This window comes from Salvia splendens, chromosome 14 (genome assembly GCF_004379255.2).
Source record: "Salvia splendens isolate huo1 chromosome 14, SspV2, whole genome shotgun sequence".
In the NCBI taxonomy this organism is placed as follows: domain Eukaryota; kingdom Viridiplantae; phylum Streptophyta; class Magnoliopsida; order Lamiales; family Lamiaceae; genus Salvia; species Salvia splendens.
The window spans coordinates 10,605,568-10,622,450 of record NC_056045.1 but is presented as its reverse complement, the minus strand read 5'-3'; the positions used below and the strand labels follow the sequence as shown (position 1 = coordinate 10,622,450).

The 16,883-nt window shown below is 38.2% G+C and overlaps 1 protein-coding gene across 2 annotated transcripts; it reads right to left on the bottom strand.

Annotated features, from left to right (window-relative positions):
- Positions 1-5,933: 5,933 nt before the first annotated feature.
- LOC121765413 (lysophospholipid acyltransferase LPEAT1-like) lies at positions 5,934-11,286 on the bottom strand. 2 transcript variants are annotated; one of them, XM_042161562.1, is made up of 9 exons: positions 10,608-11,286; positions 9,737-9,856; positions 9,607-9,644; positions 9,031-9,095; positions 8,127-8,195; positions 7,346-7,479; positions 7,033-7,173; positions 6,436-6,499; positions 5,934-6,141 (listed from the first exon to the last, which is right to left on the bottom strand). In XM_042161562.1, the coding sequence occupies exons 1-9, from the start codon at positions 11,097-11,099 to the stop codon at positions 6,122-6,124; spliced, it is 1,143 nt and encodes a 380-aa protein (XP_042017496.1). In that variant the 5' UTR covers positions 11,100-11,286; the 3' UTR covers positions 5,934-6,121. The 2 variants fall into 2 exon arrangements, with proteins under 2 accessions (XP_042017496.1, XP_042017495.1); XM_042161561.1 differs by lacking the exon at positions 5,934-6,141 and having other exon boundaries at positions 6,151-6,499; positions 10,608-11,284.
- Between the last annotated feature and the right edge of the window lie 5,597 nt (positions 11,287-16,883).

Sequence of the window (16,883 nt, the reverse complement as noted above, 5' to 3'; positions counted from 1 at the left end):
GTTATGGTTGTGATGAGAAGTTTGAGAGAGGCCACTGTTGTGCTAGGAAACAACTCTATTTACTTGAAATCGATGAAGGGATGCATGATGTTGAACTTGATGCTGATCCAGTTAATGAAGAATTAGGTGAAGATGAGAATCCTCTGATCTCAATTCAGGCTATTAATGGTTCTTCTTCAAGAGGCTTTAGAACTATTGAGTTACTGGAAGGATTGGAAGGAGAGCTCTTCATATCCTCATTGATTCGGGTAGCACTCACAACTTTCTTGATCTACAAATATCCAAAAAGCTAGGCCTATTACTCACTGGAGTGAACCCAGTGTATGTGGATGTGGCCGATGGAAATCGATTAGAATGCAACTTTATGTGTGAAGGGTTGAAATGGTCTCTGAGGGGTACTACATCTGTAACTGATGCCCTTCTTCTACCCCTGGGGAGTTGTGATATGGTTTTGGGCATTCAATGGTTAGAGACACTTGGTGATATCCAATGGAATTTCAAAAACTTGACCATGGACTTCAACTTGAATGGCGGGAGGCATATGCTTAGGGGAGGCCACAATGAGCAATTGGTATATGTTGTATCTGAGAGGGAAATGAATAAAATTCTTGGCCATAGTGAAGGAGACCAGTTATGTTGTATTCAAATGAATAGTAAGGGACATTCTCAGCTATTTGTAGTGCAAGGTACTACTGATGATCAGCAGCAAATCCCTCACTCTATTCAATTGTTCTTGGATGTCATCAGCAGCAAATCCCTCACTCTATTCAATTGTTCTTGGATGAGCAGCAGTCTGTGTTTGCTGAGCCAACCACCTTGCCCCCTATGAGATCACACAACCACAAAATCTCTCTGATCCTTGATGCTTCCCCAGTGAATTCCAGACCGTATAGGCATTCTGCCTTCCAGAAGAATATCATTGAGAAACAAGTTGCTGATCTATTACAACAAGACTTCATTCAACCCAGCTCAAGTCCATTCTCTTCACCAGTGGTGCTAGTAAAGAAGAAGGATGGAACTTGGAGAATGTGTGTTGACTACATGAGGTTAAATAAACTCGCTATTAAGGATAAGTATCTCATTCCTCATATTGATGAGCTTCTGGAAGAACTCAGAGGTACTACTATCTTTTCAAAAATAGATCTGAGGGCTGGCTACCATCAAATTAGGATGGAGGTTCAGGATATCCCAAAACTGCATTCAAAACTCATGAAGGCCACTATGAGTTTGTTGTTATGCCCTTTGGTCTCACAAATGCTCCTGCCACATTTCAGAGCTTGATGAATGATGTCTTCAGGCCATTCTTAAGGAAGTTTGTGCTACTTTTTTTTAATGATATTTTGGTGTATGTTAAGGATTTGGAATCTCACCTGCTTCACCTTAAACTGGTCTTCCAGAAACTCCATGAGAATTCCTTGTTTGCTAAAGCTAGCAAATGTGAATTTGCCAGAAATCAGATAGAATATTTGGACCATATAATTTTAGAAGTAGGGGTCTCCACCGATCCTAAAAAGGTGCAAGCTATGCAAGCTTGGCCTACTCCTATTGATGTCTCTAAACTGAGAGGCTTTCTTGGCCTTACTGGCTACTATAGGAAGTTTATAAGGAATTATGGAATCATTTGCAAACCCCTTACTGATCTCCTTCGAAAAGATGCTTTTCATTGGGATACTGAAGCTGATAAGGCCTTCTTGGCACTGAAGCAAGCCATGGTTTCTCCACCTGTGCTTGCATTGCCTTACTTCTCTATGCCTTTTGTTGTGGAAACTGATGCTTGTAGTTATGGAATTGGGGTTGTGCTGATGCAGAATAACCATCCAATTGCTTTTATCAACAAGGTTCTCTCTCCTAAAAATAGAGGGTTATCAGTCTATGATAAAGAACTCTTGGCTATTGTTTTTGCTGTTACCTACTGGAGCCATTATATGAGTAATATGCCTTTTGAGGTTCGCACTAATCACAAAACATTGAGTCACTTGATGAAGCAGAAGCTCACTACTCCATGCCAACTTAATTGGCTTTCCAAATTGATGGCTTTTGATTTTGAGATCACCTATAAGAAGGGTGTGGAAAATGTTGTTGCTGATGCACTATCTAGGGTGCATTCCTCTGAGGTGTTTTGCATGGCTATTACAACTGTTGCCACTGATCTTTATCCCTTAATTCAAGCTACATGGGACTCTGTTCCATCACTAAAACTAGTGATCAGTGAGCTTCAGCAGAATCCCACTTCAAACTCCAAATTCTCTTGGCTGGGGAATCAGTTAAAAAGGAAAGGTCGTTTAGTGGTGGGAAATGATGAGGCTTTGCGTTTAAGAATCATTCAGTTATTCCAAAACTCATGTTCTGGTGGCCATTCTGATGTTCTTGCTACTTATAAGAGATTATCTTCTCTTTTCTACTGGGCTAACATGGAAAAATTGATCAGAAACTTCATAAGAGAGTGTGATGTTTGTCAACGTTTTAAGTATGACAATAATGCTTCCCCTGGGCTGCTTCAACCCTTACCTATTCTTGAAGCTGCCTGGTCCCAAGTTAGTCTAGATTTTATTGAAGAGCTTCCTTTATCTCAAGGGAAATCAACCATACTGGTGGTGGTGGATATATTGACTAAATATGTTCATTTCATGTGTCTTACTCATCCTTACTCTACTCTTTCTGTAGCCCAGGCCTTCCTTGATCACGTTTTTAAGCTTCATGGACTTCCTACTATACTCATCAGTGACAGGGATAAGGTATTTCTCAGCCAATTTTGGACTGACTTCTTCAAGCTGCAAGGTGTGGAACTACATATGTCTACTGCTTACCATTCCCAATCGGATGGCCAAACTGAGATTGTGAACCGATGCTTGGAGACTTATCTTCGTTGTATGTGTGGAGATCAACCTTCCAATTGGAGTAAATGGTTCAGCCTTGCAGAATTCTGGTACAACACCTCATTTCACACGGCTATGGGGACCACCCCCTTTGAGGCTCTGTATGGGTATCCTCTTCCCCTTCACATTCCTTATTTCAGGGGAGATTCGACTGTGCACGATGTTAATGAGAGCCTCTTAGCTAGGGAGGCTATGATGGGTGTGCTTAAGTTCCATCTCGGCCGCGCTCAGCGCCGCATGAAGAAGCAACATGGTAAGCACCGCTCTGACCACCGCTTTTCTATTGGTGATTGGGTTTACTTGAAACTACAACCCTACCGCCAGAACACACTTCGTGATAGGCAATTCCACAAGCTTAGTCCACGGTTCTTTGGACCCTTCAAAGCGATAGACAAGTTTGGAGAAGTTGCATATAAACTTGCTCTGCCGACTGATGCAAAAATCCATCCGGTCTTCCATGTGTCTCAGTTAAAGAAAAAGGTAGGGCCGCTCTCTCAACTCCACGACACTCTTCCTACTGTAGGCAACTCCACTTTCTTGGAGCCAGTCCAGATATTGGATCGGCGTTTAGTCAAGCGAGGAAACCATCCAGCGACGCAGGTGTTGATCCATTGGGCAAACTCTTTCCCCGAAGACGCGACGTGGGAATTTCTACATGATATTCAGGAGCGATTTCCGCAATTCCAACCTTGAGGGCAAGGTTACTTGAGGGGGGGACGTTTGATGCATGATATATGAGAATTAAATAAATGCTGAGGTGTTCACAAGAAATAAGCGTGTGCATGGATGCATGCACACGCGGTTTACATGTTGCGAAGCTGAAATCAACACATAGCGTGAGTTAGTTATATCCATTGGAGTTTGTTAGTTGTTGTTAGTTACAAATACAGCTATATAAGCTGATTTCGTTCCATTTTGTAAGGCATCACTTATGAATTAATGCAAAACCCCTCTTCTCCCACTCTATCTTCTCCCTTGCATAGCTCAATCTGTGTAGGTGCAATTCCGGTGACCGTTCATAGCTCCGGTGACCCCAGAGAAGCAGGGGAAGAAACTTGCATAAATTCATTAACATAGCTACAAGAATGAAATCACAACAGCTTGTATAGCTGCTGCCTAGTACGGAATAACAAACTTCCTAACAAATTGATCCTCTACAATGCGCGTATGGTGAATTCCTTCGTTAAATCCCGCTACACAGTGTTGCCTGCATCCAAGCAACACGTTTATTTAATTCCATTTTGCCGCTTATTTCCCACGTGTTCCTAATCATCATCTAATCATGCACCAAGGAGCTCCGCGAGGAGTTTTTGGCGCTGCAAAGTATTGCTGCCGATTCGGAGCACCGCCGCCCGCCAGTAGACGTGACATCAGCTCATTTTGCTGATTTAGTCTACTATTAGTGTAACATAGTATCACAATTGTAGAAACTTGAATAGATAAGTGTAGAAGAAAAGAGAGGTGAAGAAGCTACTTTGCTTATAGTAATTGTTGGTGGCTTCCCACTCATGTCACTTTTACTTACAGAATCTTAACTATTGTGTGAATCTTTCTATTTAAATTCTTATTCAACAGCTCTGCACTTATATTTTTTGGATTTAGAGAAATTAAGACAAACCAACTTTCTGAGCTAAGTTGTGTTGAGATGTGTTTTGAATAAATGAATGAGAATAATCTGTTTTGAAAATGAATTCATCACGTAAGCAACATAATTTGACAATTTGGAGGGAATATTACATACTATATTTTAAAATGTGCTTTTCTCAGAAGAGTATTTATAATAAACTGGGAATAGACTTAACAGCAACATTTGTTAGTATTTTCAAAGATACAAAAGCATCCTGTTGTTGTACTTGGTTATGTAGTATGGTAGCAAACTAGCACAGTTTTGGATGCAGATTGTGTTTTGCTTTTGTTTCCTCTTGTATGTTAGTACAGAAGCATAAAAAAAGTATGGAAAAAGTATTCTGAGAATCTGAATAACGGTCAACTTCTTCCTTTCAAGAGCCATCAGTCTTATACATTGCTATATGCAGAATTTTGATTGTTTTATTGGGCGTGTGATGCTTGTTCTGTGCCTTTCCTTTTTTGCATTGTTACTTCAAAACAATATTCTTCTTTGTTCATACTTCAGTCCATGGCATCGAATATGCATTTGGAGCTCTTGATTATTCATCTTTGAGCTTGAACCTTGACAGTGCCCTGGATTCAAATTTCGTTGGTACTACATCATTGGATGCAACTCAAGTCAGGGAGTTTATGGAAAAAGAATTGCAACCATTTCTGCAAGGATACTACTTGTTACAAGTTTACAGGAAAAACAATCCCCAAATGGGTAAATCGTCTGGCCAAGTTAGGTACGTTTTTCGTTGGTTATTATTCTGTTTGGCTTCGTTCCCTAAATAGGTCTAAAATTATTGTTTTGAGGGATTGATTAGATGGAGATTAAAAGAGCAGAGAATATTGACACTGGACTTGTACACAACTGTTCCATGGTGAAACTCCTTAAAAGTTACCAACACATGAGATTTAAAGAACTTTCAGCTGTCTTTGCTACTACAATCCCCCTTCAAAGGATGCCTACGACCATGGGAACTGAGAAGGTCTGCTAATGGCTCACTCAAGGAAAGATAAGAGGAAAGGTCTACTTTGACATGTGTAGTCGAGCAAAATAGCAATTTTGTGCACAAATCATGAAGGCATTCGTCTCCCTCTTGGTAATTCTTTTCGTCATTATAGATGTGTCTTCTCTATGTCAATATCAAACAGTGATTGATGTAATCAACTAATCCCATATCAAGCGTGGAGTACCATCGTGTGTGGACACGATGTTTGATCATGTAGCCCTACCCCGTTAGTCCATAGTATGAGTAGTTTAGAGAGCAAACTGTATTTACTTGATGCACAATTCTAGATGATGCAAATGCATAGCATGTTGTTCAAGATTCTCATGTGCAGAAACAATATGTTTTCTTTATGGAAAAGGATCTTGGATCTTCAGAAAGCTGTGTTTTGTGAGATATGCAGATGAAACTAGTAATGCACCTGTAAAAGGAGTTGGATAAATCGACAACTATGAAGCAAAACTATCATCTTTCTTCTGTATAATGCATTCCAAAACCCATTAAGCTGAAATGCCCAATTTGTTCAGAGATGGAAACTATAAAACAAGAATGATGTTAATCTGCATTTGATTTCAATAACCAAAGGTATAAAAGAGTGGGATATACACGCCGAAGAGGGGACTACGTTTGAGGTAATAAACCTGCAGGAATACCAAAGAGAGATCATTCAGATTAACAACCATCTTTGCAGTGTGCATGAGGGAATTTATCTGTAATGTTACAATGCAGCAGCAAACAATATATGGGTTAAGTGTTGTTGAGCAATTCCACAGGAACAAGGTTACAGTTTGTTTCTATTTAATCAGCGTGTATATGTTAATAATAGTAATGTGGTTACAGAAGTCGAACAGAAGGCCAAATATATTCTTCTCGAGCATGGCCAAGAAATTATCAATCGCCTTTCTGATGCAAAACACTAGGCATGCTAATATTACCATTGAGAGCTGCATGATATACGCGTTTCTCCGGCAACCCAATATCTGAAAGAATCAAATTACCCTGCATCACATAACAATCACATTTTTAGGCCACCAAAGCAAAACTCTCTACACTTCATTTCTAATCCAAATGATGATTAAAGCAATAATTGCCTCAGAATACACGGTATACACCAACTTTGGGTTGAATTTGGTTTTACATGAATTATTAAACTTGCCCTAAAATATACAAATTTCCCTCTCTTTTCTTTGATTTCTCAAAAAATCCAAATCGAAACTAATAAAACTTATAATTCATGTGGGGTTTGTCATTTGCATATGGGGTTTGTGAGGGAAAAAAGAGAGTAATGTTTGTATATTTTGGGACAAAACTTAAAATTCATGTTCAAAATTAGAAAATGATAAGTTAGTGCAATCTAGGACAGGTTTTAAAGTTCATGTGCAAATTCAAAAACAATTTTTTGTATTTTGAATCTAACGACATAAAAGTTATATCTGCAAGAGGTAAAGCATAATGTATCAAATTGCCCTAGTAAGAGATCTGCTCAGTACAAGCAAGTAATAGAAATTGATTCTTGGAAAATGAGCATGTACCTCTTGAGCCATCAGCTTCCTGACATTTGCTGCATAAAGTTTTGGGTCTTCCATTTCTTGTTCTGAGGGATGATACACAGGTAGTCTCTTAACCTCAATGTAGTTAACAAACTGACTCAGAAGAAGAATTACATGGCGTGCCTGCAACAAGATGTATGTTAGCAAAAACTGTAGAGAAATATGAGGTGCTCCTTGGATCTTAGCAACAGATACTACAAAACTCATACTCAGCAAGGAGGTCAGCTATCAACAATTCAAGCGGACCTTCTAGCTTGTATAGGAGCCACAAAGCAAAATGCCAAAACCAACTCACCCCGGAAATAGAATCCCATGCAGGACTGAATCTCCGGTAAGGGTATCTTAAGATAACAGGTTGTACTGGAGCCTTTGCCAGAAATGCGCCAGTCTTGAATGGAAGAAGGTAGTCTCCATTCGTAGTCGTGCCTTCTGTTAGAAATCCAAAGTAAGAATTGAAATGGCATCAAATGAATTGATTGTGAGATGTAATAGAACCCTACATTCAAGGCTTTTTCCCGAACATGCATATAGTGTGCTCAACTTTCTAACCATAGACCTACCATAACACGAAAATGGAGCACTTTAAAACTGAAACATTTAGTTTCGCTTATACTAGCACTGGTTGGACATAGAAATCACCAAAAACTCAAAGTGATAGATTAGCAATTAATGCAAATAAGAAAACGATTTAGTTCAGAACAGCCATTGCCAACAGAGAGCGAACACCACACAACTAACAAGGAAAAAGAATAGGAAAGAGAAAATGGTAAGGAGAATTTTCTTGGAAAAAATATTACAGACTACAGAGCATGTATCATCACTGCTCGACAAGTCTTTTTTCATATGCAGTACAGATTACAGATAAGTATCGCCTCAGACATATGAGTTAATACACAATATTACATGTTACAGATCCTTTTATTAAGATATCAATGATCTTCTGATGGTAACAGTGATTCAAGAACTCAATGGCATACAGTTAACAAGCAGACAGAACCAAAATAATTGTAAGCTCAGTAAGTTGCATTCACAAAAATAATGTATCCTAACGCTTGTAACTGTATTGAGAATGTAACCTGGGAAAATAATCATCCTTGGAGCAAACTCGTCTTGATAGGCTTCTCGAATTCTATCAGTTACAACACCTGCATACACAAAAGGAAGGAATAAGAAGACATGAAAATGGAATGCCAAATCAGGAGTTTCGAACACTTCGTAAAGCAGCTGAGCAACACAAATATACATGGTCAGATAAGATATTGAACCTACTTTTCAAGCTGGCATTTGTAATTGTACTTTTTTTAATTTCAAAAAAGAAATGGGCGTTCCGGTCCAGTTTTGTAAGAAGAAAGTATCATTACACTAGATCAAACTTGGTTTGCTTTCAATTTGAGTCTCAAAATTCCCCTCAAGCTGAATGCCAAAAAATGGCTGGAGTATTTGATTCCAATAATGGAAGCAGCAGCATCAAAGAGTTCAACTGTTTATGCAGTTTTGATAAATTAAATCATTGACCGACTCAGTTTGAAATCAAGATAGAGGTAAAAATTTGAACAGAACATGAATATTGTGCAACTCAAAACACATTAATACAAAATAAAGTGGACATATTTAATCCAAATTAAAAAAAAAACTTAGCACTCTTCTAACATTTGTAATTAAAAAAACTTACAATGTGGTGAAAAAGATTAAGACTATTAAAGTAAAGTACCCAAGGGGGTTAGATTTGCTTATGCAAATATAAAAGAATAATGCAATCTTGGCAACCATAAACCACCCTGGGGAACAAGAGATGTAGTTTTTGAATGAGTTAACATTATGAAACAACTTTTAATGGGCATAGTGCATAAGTAGTTTGGTTTTCAGAGGCTTCAATTGATTATATTTCATCTGGTTCAAAAATTCACCTACAAAGAAGACAATACTAACATAAAGTCCCCGCCTATACTTAACTGAAACATTTCAAGTTGAGACACATACCTGAGACGCCTTTGAAATCTGATGACTTTAACTCCCGCTGTACAAAGACACAACCAAGACACTTGCTGTAACATACAAAGATATAATATTTTAAGCTGCCTTTTGCTAAAGAAGAATCCTCATATCAGTAAAATGGTTGGCGGGAAGGGATAAATATCCACAAATAAAAGAGAATGTGGATAACCATTTAATATACTATCAATGAGCCTAGCAGGATACCTCACAATTGGAAAATATATAGTCGCCTAGAGGTTCTACATATAAAAATACTAAAATTAGAACAACAATAAAAGGGAATTTCGGTTCATACAGGTGACTGCCAAGAGAAAGGTGCTCATTGTAATATCTATGCATGCACATGAAGGAAACATAGAGACATACACTTTTTTAACTATATCGCAGTGAAAACCACTCTAATGTCAGATGAGTAGTTTATTTTCCACTCAGCAATCCAAATGCCATTAACATAGCAAAAGCCACATGAATATAAATGCATGAGAAACAGAACATCTGAGAAAGATAAATATAATATCTGTAAACAAACAGCATGCACACACCAAAATAGAGTCTACCAACCTTATGAGACCAACAAGAGGAAGTTTTGACACTGATCTCTTCAGCAACAAAACCGGAAGCACGGTTAACAGAAAAGTCAGATTGAGTAGTTAACAACACATTTACAAACTAAATCTAAAAATTAGCTAACCTTAGCCACAAAACTTGGAAATGAGGAAGACATATGGTATAGAATATCTATATATGATACATGGTTAGAGATGATAGCCCCATATCTTTCGAACCCTTCGGAGTGGTCGCTAGATTCATTCTGAAAAGTTCGTGCAAGCATATGATCAATACAATATCATTGCACATAATTATATGAAGCATTTCTTCATCTGAACATTGATAAGTTTCCAAAACACAGATGTTACCAGACAGTCCAGATCAAGAAATAATGCGGCGTCCATACAGAAAAAAGTAATGTCTTTACTACACAGATTCTAAAAGTTGGGGATTAACTTCCCACTATAGACCATTCTCTAAGATAGCCCCAAGAGGCATCTATGGAGGACACGTCTAAGGTAGCAAGTCAGTAACAGACTTCTTTACCTCCAATTGTAATGTCAAATCCACTCGTATTTTACTCATTTAGAAACTAAAACACCAGAAGGGAGAGGGGTAACTTCTCTTAAATGGAAAGCCCAAACCACAAACCTAACTTACATCTCATCTCTAAACAAACTCCACTGTTAGAACAATGATCCCCCAGAAATCTAAGCTTAAAAAGTGGCACCATTCTATTCTCTCTTCACCACCCCCAATTTAGCAACTTCTCATTGTTCCTATCAAATTATTGATTGCTAAACAATAAACCTAATATGATAATGTGCACAAATATGAAACATTATATGTGTCGCTCATCTTTAATCGGAACCAGACGTAAACATCTGATAATGATACAGCATAATTCAATTGCCACATAATCATAACATAGCTCAACTAGTTCAATATCCATATCTTCCAAATGCAATCACAAAACTCCGAAAAGAGAAAATAAAAATAATAAAAAGACTAACCTCATTTTCGCCACGTGTCTCCGATATCCAATAGAAGCCGAACACAAAGAGCGCCGCCCTCGACAGAAACCTTCCGGTGCGGAGGATGACCGCCCTCCGCCACCCGCGGAGGTGCGCGTAATCCTCCTGCTCCTCCCCATCCTCCCTATTCGGCGCACGAAACACCGTGCAAACCCTACAAATGACGTAGTAGCTGACGAGGATGGTCATCCCCGCCACGACTCTAATCGGGACCAGAATCACCAATCTAGGGACCAGCCACAGTCTCTCCGCCCACGAGAGCCTCCCCCGCCCCATCGTGCCGTACACGTCGCGCCGCACGTACGCTGCGTACTTGCTCTCCATCTCCTCGATGCTCTGCCCCGGCTCCGGGACAGGCTTCTGTGGCGCGTCCGGGGCGGAATCCGGTTTGAGCAGCGGCCGATCATCTCGTTCGAGTTCGGGGCGCTGGCTGGTGGATTGGCGAGTTAGGACTTTGAGCTCCGACTCCATTGTGTGATTTTGCGATCAATCAGGTAGGATTTATGGATGAATTTGCTATGGAGATTGGATTTGGGATTGATCCCGTTGGGCTGTGCTCATCACGCGCTATTCGTTAGCGCGTGTGGATTATGGTATAGTTATTGACTTAATGTTGTGTGATTGCTTTAAATCGTAGCTGTTCAAAATTAGTGACTATTGTGGCGCACACTATAGCAGCTTCTCTCTTTTAATTACTTCATCGGTCCCAACTAAGATGACTTGTTCCTTGAGCAGCACAGAGTTTATACAATTTTATTTTGTGTGTTAATCAGAGAAAGTAAAGTAAGAGAGAGTGAATAAAATAGAGATAAAAGTATTTTCATTTATAATAATGGATCGTTTTGATTGGGACAAACTAAAAAGGAGAGTGGGTTGGGACGGAGGAAGTATTTTTTGTTTAATTTAAAGAGTGGTACTACTCCACCTATCTCAGTGACACAATTTTCTTTAGTTTATTCTAAATAAGGTAATATATTTTTATTTTTTGTAATTTTCTCCTTTTAATTTACACTCTATCATTTTTTCTCACTCTATTTAATATTTACACCTACATCTTCTCTCTCTAATTAAACACATTAACCAACAACTTCTAAAATCTCATACCGGCTAAGATATGTGTCATCTAAGCTAAACAACCAAAACTTCCTCTCAACACCGATTGCCCACCTCTTCGTTGCATCAACCTGCACATTTAGAAATATATACAGAGCTGAGTACAGGGGTACTCAATGAACACAGTGACGAAAGATACAATTATACATATGAAAATATTGTCAAGTCATCACAGTAATACTCATGGGTTTTCTTTAAAAGGCCCAAGCTTACTAAAAATATAAGTTCGACTGCGCAGTCTACGTTCATTCTGTACCTCGCCATATCCGTCTCGTGCTGTGGAGATGTTGTTCTACCACAGTCAACTATAACTTTCTCGTGCCGGGAAGGTTGCCACCTTACTCGGTTATTGAACCCGGCATTTGGTTGTCTGGCCGTTGTGTACACTAATCCAAGTAGGGACATCACCCTTGCTCGGACCCGAATTCGATTCATAATATTCTCGGCATAAGCATAACATATAGACATCTTCACACAAAATATTTATGACAAGACAACGATATTTGTATAGATTAAGCTTTAAAAATGAAGGATGCATACCTTATTAGGAAATACTCTAGTCCAAAAAGGTATGCATCCTTCATTATTATTATTATTATTATTATTATTATTATTATTATTATTATTTACAATTTCTTCTTTTAATTCTATACTATAATAGATTTTGGAGAATTCACTTAGGTAAGGCTAATTTACTTAAAATATAACAAATTAAATTATACGCTGCCGTTGTATGCAGCGGCTATTGTTCCCACCTGCGCCAGACTCTGGGGCATCTACTTCCGGGCATGGTGGTTGCTGCCGCTGCATGTGGTAATTACCCACCGCAGCTACCCCTTCCCCTCTCCGCGTTTGCAGGTTCCGAGCTGATAAGATTTACTATTCTCCTTTCCCTCATCTTTTACTTATTCTTATTAACTTTCTTTTATAAAGCTTAATCTTTGACATGCCAACCTCAAAATTAGATGAAAAGGAAGATTTACAAAATTCTCAAAGTCGTTGCTGGACAACGGAGCAGAAAATATCTTACAACTTTTATACCAACTTTCAAACATATGTTCTTGGGCATTATATTTTATCGGTTTGGAATTGATTTTACTATTTTGTTTGATTTTAATGTTAATTAAAAACGTGGTAAAAACAACAACGAAACTTCTTTATACAACTAGTCTTACACTTATAACTTTATCATATAACTATTATAAGGCTTCACTCTCTTAACATGGTCAAAAGACTAGGTTGCCACATTCTCTCCTCCCAAAAAAAAATTTCGTCCCGAAATTTGATTTTGCCTTCTGTGAATAATTCTGGGTATTGTTCTATCATGTTCTCCTCTAGTTCCTAGGTTGCCTCTTCTTGTCCATGGTGATCCCACAAGACCTTCACTGTTGAGATCGACTTGTTGCGTAATTGTTGTAGTTTATGATCAAGGATAGCTATCGGTTTCTCTTCATAACTCAAATCTGGTGTTAGACTAATCTCTTCATAATGAATCACGTGCTTAGGATCATACACATTCTTCCTGAGTTGAGACACAAGAAACACATTGTGTATATTCCCCTAAACTTGGTGGCAGTGTTAAACGATATGCTATTGGTCCTACTTCATTGAGAATCTCGTAAGGTCCGATGAATCGTGGGTTCAAAAATATATTATCTCCAATGTTAAATTTCAACTCGGTTCGACGGGCATCAGCATAAGATTTTTGTCGGTCTTGTGCCTCCTTGATTCTCACGCAGATTTTCCTTACGACATCTATCATTTCATTTATGGAGTCTAAGCCTAGCAGTTTTCTTTCACCAACCTCATCCCAGTAAAGTGGTGATCTGCACTTCCTTCCATACGATGCCTCATATGGTGCCATATCAATGATTGTCTGATAGCTATTATTGTACGTGAATTCTATCAGGGGCAAGGTGGATTCCCAGCTGCCTCCTCTTTCCAGTACAACAGTTCCTAACATATCCTCCAAGGTCTAAATCGTTCTTTCTGACTGTCCATCTGTTTGTGGATGAAAGGTTGTGCTAAAATTTAGTTTCGTGCTCGAAACATGCTTTTCAGTATACCAAACCTAACAAATGGCACAACTGCTTTCTGCAACATTGACACCGTTAAATAGTCAACAATTGTTAACACGACTTGACCCCCATCAGCTAAAATCTTGGCTTTGCAGGAAAACCCCTACACCATTAAGGCCTTTTGGGAAGTGTTCCAGGAACAAAATCATGAGGGCTTAGTCCAAAGTGGATAATATCATACTAATATGGAGTTCGGGTGTGCATCGACGAACCCTCACAGAGGTATGGCTGGGGTTGGGCCTATGTGGCTCAGGGTTTAGTCATTTGTTTGCACGTTCTATGATGGTTCTATATGAGCTCAATCACGACATGTTTGGTCTTGGTTTGATGAGAGGTTTATTGGATTGTAAACTTCATCTCACATTATAAAATGTGATACGATCATTATTTAGTTTAGATAAATTAGGAATTTGCATATCTTTTCCATATATATTTGTTATCTTGTTCATTAAGTTAGGTTATTAGTATTATAAATAGGAGCTATTGTTATATTTTGGAATCAATCAATGAAATAACAAGTATTTATCTTTTATCTTCTTTATTTTCCTACATTTAAAGTCTAAGCATTCAGATTGATCGACGATGCTTGATTTCCTCGCGACTTTCTCCTATCTTCCTACTTGATAAGGGGTTAAACCCTTATCAAAATCCCCGCTTGGAAACCGCCCTCTCAAAACCCCAACCAGCTTGATTGGCAGAAGGCATATCAGCCTTATACTTCACCCCCACACGTGGACCGTCAGCCCTACGCGTGGCCGCAGCCATCGAGCTATCACCTTCGACACTACGACCTCCCTCAGCCCGCGTAGCCTTACCACCAAGGAGCATCGCAGCATCAAAGCACATCGCCGTCTATTGAGCTGCCGCCCTACGCCATACCAAGACCTTGGCAGCCCTTGCAACCGCTGCCTGTGACAGCCCCAATATTTGACTCTAATGGTCATCCACAACCTGGTGAATCTACACGATGGTGAAGAAAAACTTTGCGAGAGGGATGAGAAGTTGATAGAGCTTACTAGGATATTGAAGCAGAACGAGAACGAGAAAGACAACGACTCTGCTGTCGAATGTGTAAAAGAGGTGCTATTTGAGAAGCCGAGCATAAACGAGAAAATGGAGATTCAGAGCCTTGTTGCAATCGAGATAAAAAAGCATGACCTTGAAGTGGAAATGGAAGAGAAGAGAGGGGAATTTGAGGATGAGCTTAGATTACAGACTGAAGAATTGGTTAGGAAGGAGAGCACAGTCAGTCATACGATGAAAATATTGACAAAGAGGGGGCTGACTTGTGCCTATGATCCATGAGGGAATACATCGCCAAAGCCTCTGTTCGAGACACTCTTTGTTGTGTCGTGGTTTCCACCTTGAGGACATGGTGAATTTCAACCATGAGGGAGTTGATACGAATATCCCATCTTTCCACCATCCCGATTATTTAGTAATCCTTTGATTTGCAATATCTCCTAGATATATATTAAGATATAAATTTATTCACTTTCCTAGGGTAATTTTGTATGCGCACATATTATGAATATGTGAGGAATTCTTCATATTATTCAATCATAAAATAACAAACTATTTTTATTATTTATTTTCACGCAAGATTTCTCCTCCACGGCTGATCGACGAGGCAAGTTTCCTCACGACTACGATTATCTGCTTCAATTCCTTGTTGAGTGAACAAATCTCTTAACAGAATGAGTAAACTTGCGCAATATATATAGGCAATCCCACTCTATCAATATGAGGCCTTTTAGAACAAAACTGTGAGGGGTTATTTTAAAACAATGTCATATCATACTAATATGAAGTTTAGGTGTGTAATGATGAACTCTCACAGAACATTTGGAATGCGTTTCTAAAATTCAACTTAGTGATGTAAAGTATTTTCTCTAACTTTAATTAATTATTATATGTAGAATAAATAACTCTGGCTTCCGTAAATTTGATTACTCATTATAGCCTTCCCAATAAAGTATTTTCTAAATTTGATTACTCATTATATGTAGAATAAATAACTCTGACGATCCCTCCCACATGACCTGTTTGACAACAAAAAACTGGGCATTAATTTAAACCATAACTGAATCCAACAGTAATACTACATTGTACCTAATAATATTAACCGACACAAAAATCTAAACAATTAACAATGAAAGAAACAAGTTACAACACAAGAAGATTCATCGTAACCTACTCAACCAAGATAAATATTTCTTGTGGTCAGAGTAATTAATTAAAATGTAAGAAATCTTTGCGTGATTCAAATTTGTTTATAACCATTATAGTATATAAGTATGAACGGTATTCAGGAGGGTTTGTTATAGGTATGATCTAGATCTTTGATTCTTGAAAATTTTAAACCTTCAAATAAATAAATATGATTTGACACAGAGATGATAATTTTTTTTATTAGGACATAAGAAAAAACTGTGATCACAAGTGATTAATTAACTTTATAAAATTGTTTTGGGTCAAGTTTGTTCTTTTTAAATGAACTTTGGATTGGTTTTTGCTTAAGAAATGACAAATAGGCAAATAAATCATGAAAGATGGTCAAAATTTCAAATTCTAATATATTTCAATTTTTCAAAACCTGAAAAATAGAACTATGGAGTTTGAAATTTTAACAATTAGAGAATAGGAGTAAATGTGGCAACTGGTTAATACACAGAGACAAAATGTTGTTTCAAGCCCAATTAGATATTGTTGTTGGTTCGCCCTACGCACCGTTTTACTTACATGTATTATATCAGCTGCCACATTAGTGCATAGTTTACTAGAAAATGGAAGGATGGAATGATTTGAGAAAATTTTCAAAACCATAGTTTATTTTTCAAAATTATAAAGCCAGAAAAAATTGACAAATTTTCATTACTATTTATCAATTCGCCTTCAAAGAAAGGAACACACAAATTCATTATTAGTCCTGCACGTCCCCCACCTTTGACGTGCACTAGCCACTAATTGTGATTTATTTTTTTAAATAACAAAAAAGGAAAAACCATAAATTTTGATTCTGTTATAAATAGTAGCAAGGCCTTTACAATTTCAACACGACCCA